Consider the following 857-nt stretch of genomic DNA (forward strand, 5'->3'; position numbering starts at 1 on the left):
GGAGAGGAGAGGAGAATGTCTCTATATGCATGGGTCTGCAACTGACGTGGAAGATAAAACAGGAGAGGAGAGGAGAGGAGAGGAGAGGAGAGGAGAGGAGAGGAGAGGAAGGAAGGAAGGAAGGAAGGAAGGAAGGAAGGAAGGAAGGAAGGAAGGAAGGAAGGAAGGAAGGAAGGAAGGATTTCATTTGTTTATTTCTTTCCTGGCCTTAGCAAGGAGATTTTTTGTTGTTGTTGTTCATTTCCTGGTTTCATTGGAAGGCTTTCTTGCCACCTTTCACAAGAAGACTGACGAAAAGCAAAACTGGTTACCAGAAACCTTGCTGGTATTCTGTCTGAGGAGCGGCTGATGTCAAAGGTTTTCTTGTACCTCATTACTTGCAAATGTTCTTCACTGGAACAGTTTGCCCTTAGCCCAGCAAGAGAGATAATTGATGGTATGCAGTAGCTGGAAAGACAACCAGCTTAATTGCAGGTTCTTGACAGCACTATCAATTACACCTACGCACAGAAGAGCAGGAATGATTGAAGCCCTGGGTGTCTCACTTGCCTGCTTAAACACTGGCAGAGTCCATGGCAGTCCCAGCTGGAAGAGCAGGATCAGAGCCCAGGAGGAGGACTTGGCCTGGAGCTGCTCCAACTCCATGCTCATCTTGTGCTTCCAGGCTGTCTCTCCTTGGTCTCCCACAGAACTCCTTGCTGCATCCTGTGGCCCGGAGATGGGCTGTTGTGATGCTTGGTGACTCTGCTGCACCTTAGGAGCAGAGATCTCACGGTGCTCCGCCTGGCAATGAGTGTTTGCACATCTCAGGGTTAGCTCCAAGCTTTTATTCCCTTGTTGGTGCAGAGCCCACAGGG

The 857-nt window shown here is 49.5% G+C and overlaps 1 protein-coding gene across 1 annotated transcript in view; it reads right to left on the bottom strand.

Moving 5' to 3' along the window:
• The window catches only part of LOC122170339 (keratin, type II cytoskeletal 7-like), a 7,059-nt gene extending 6,414 nt beyond the window's left edge, over positions 1-645 (bottom strand). Inside the window, exon 1 of the mRNA XM_042837094.1 lies at positions 546-645. Within this exon, the coding sequence (XP_042693028.1) occupies positions 546-645 (100 nt within the window). The remainder of the gene's footprint in view (positions 1-545) is intronic.
• Positions 646-857: the final 212 nt, after the last annotated feature.

Source organism: Centrocercus urophasianus, unplaced genomic scaffold (genome assembly GCF_019232065.1).
Source record: "Centrocercus urophasianus isolate 14NV4802_14NV808 unplaced genomic scaffold, USGS_Curo_1.0 seq_67, whole genome shotgun sequence".
Taxonomy (NCBI): Eukaryota; Metazoa; Chordata; class Aves; order Galliformes; family Phasianidae; genus Centrocercus; species Centrocercus urophasianus.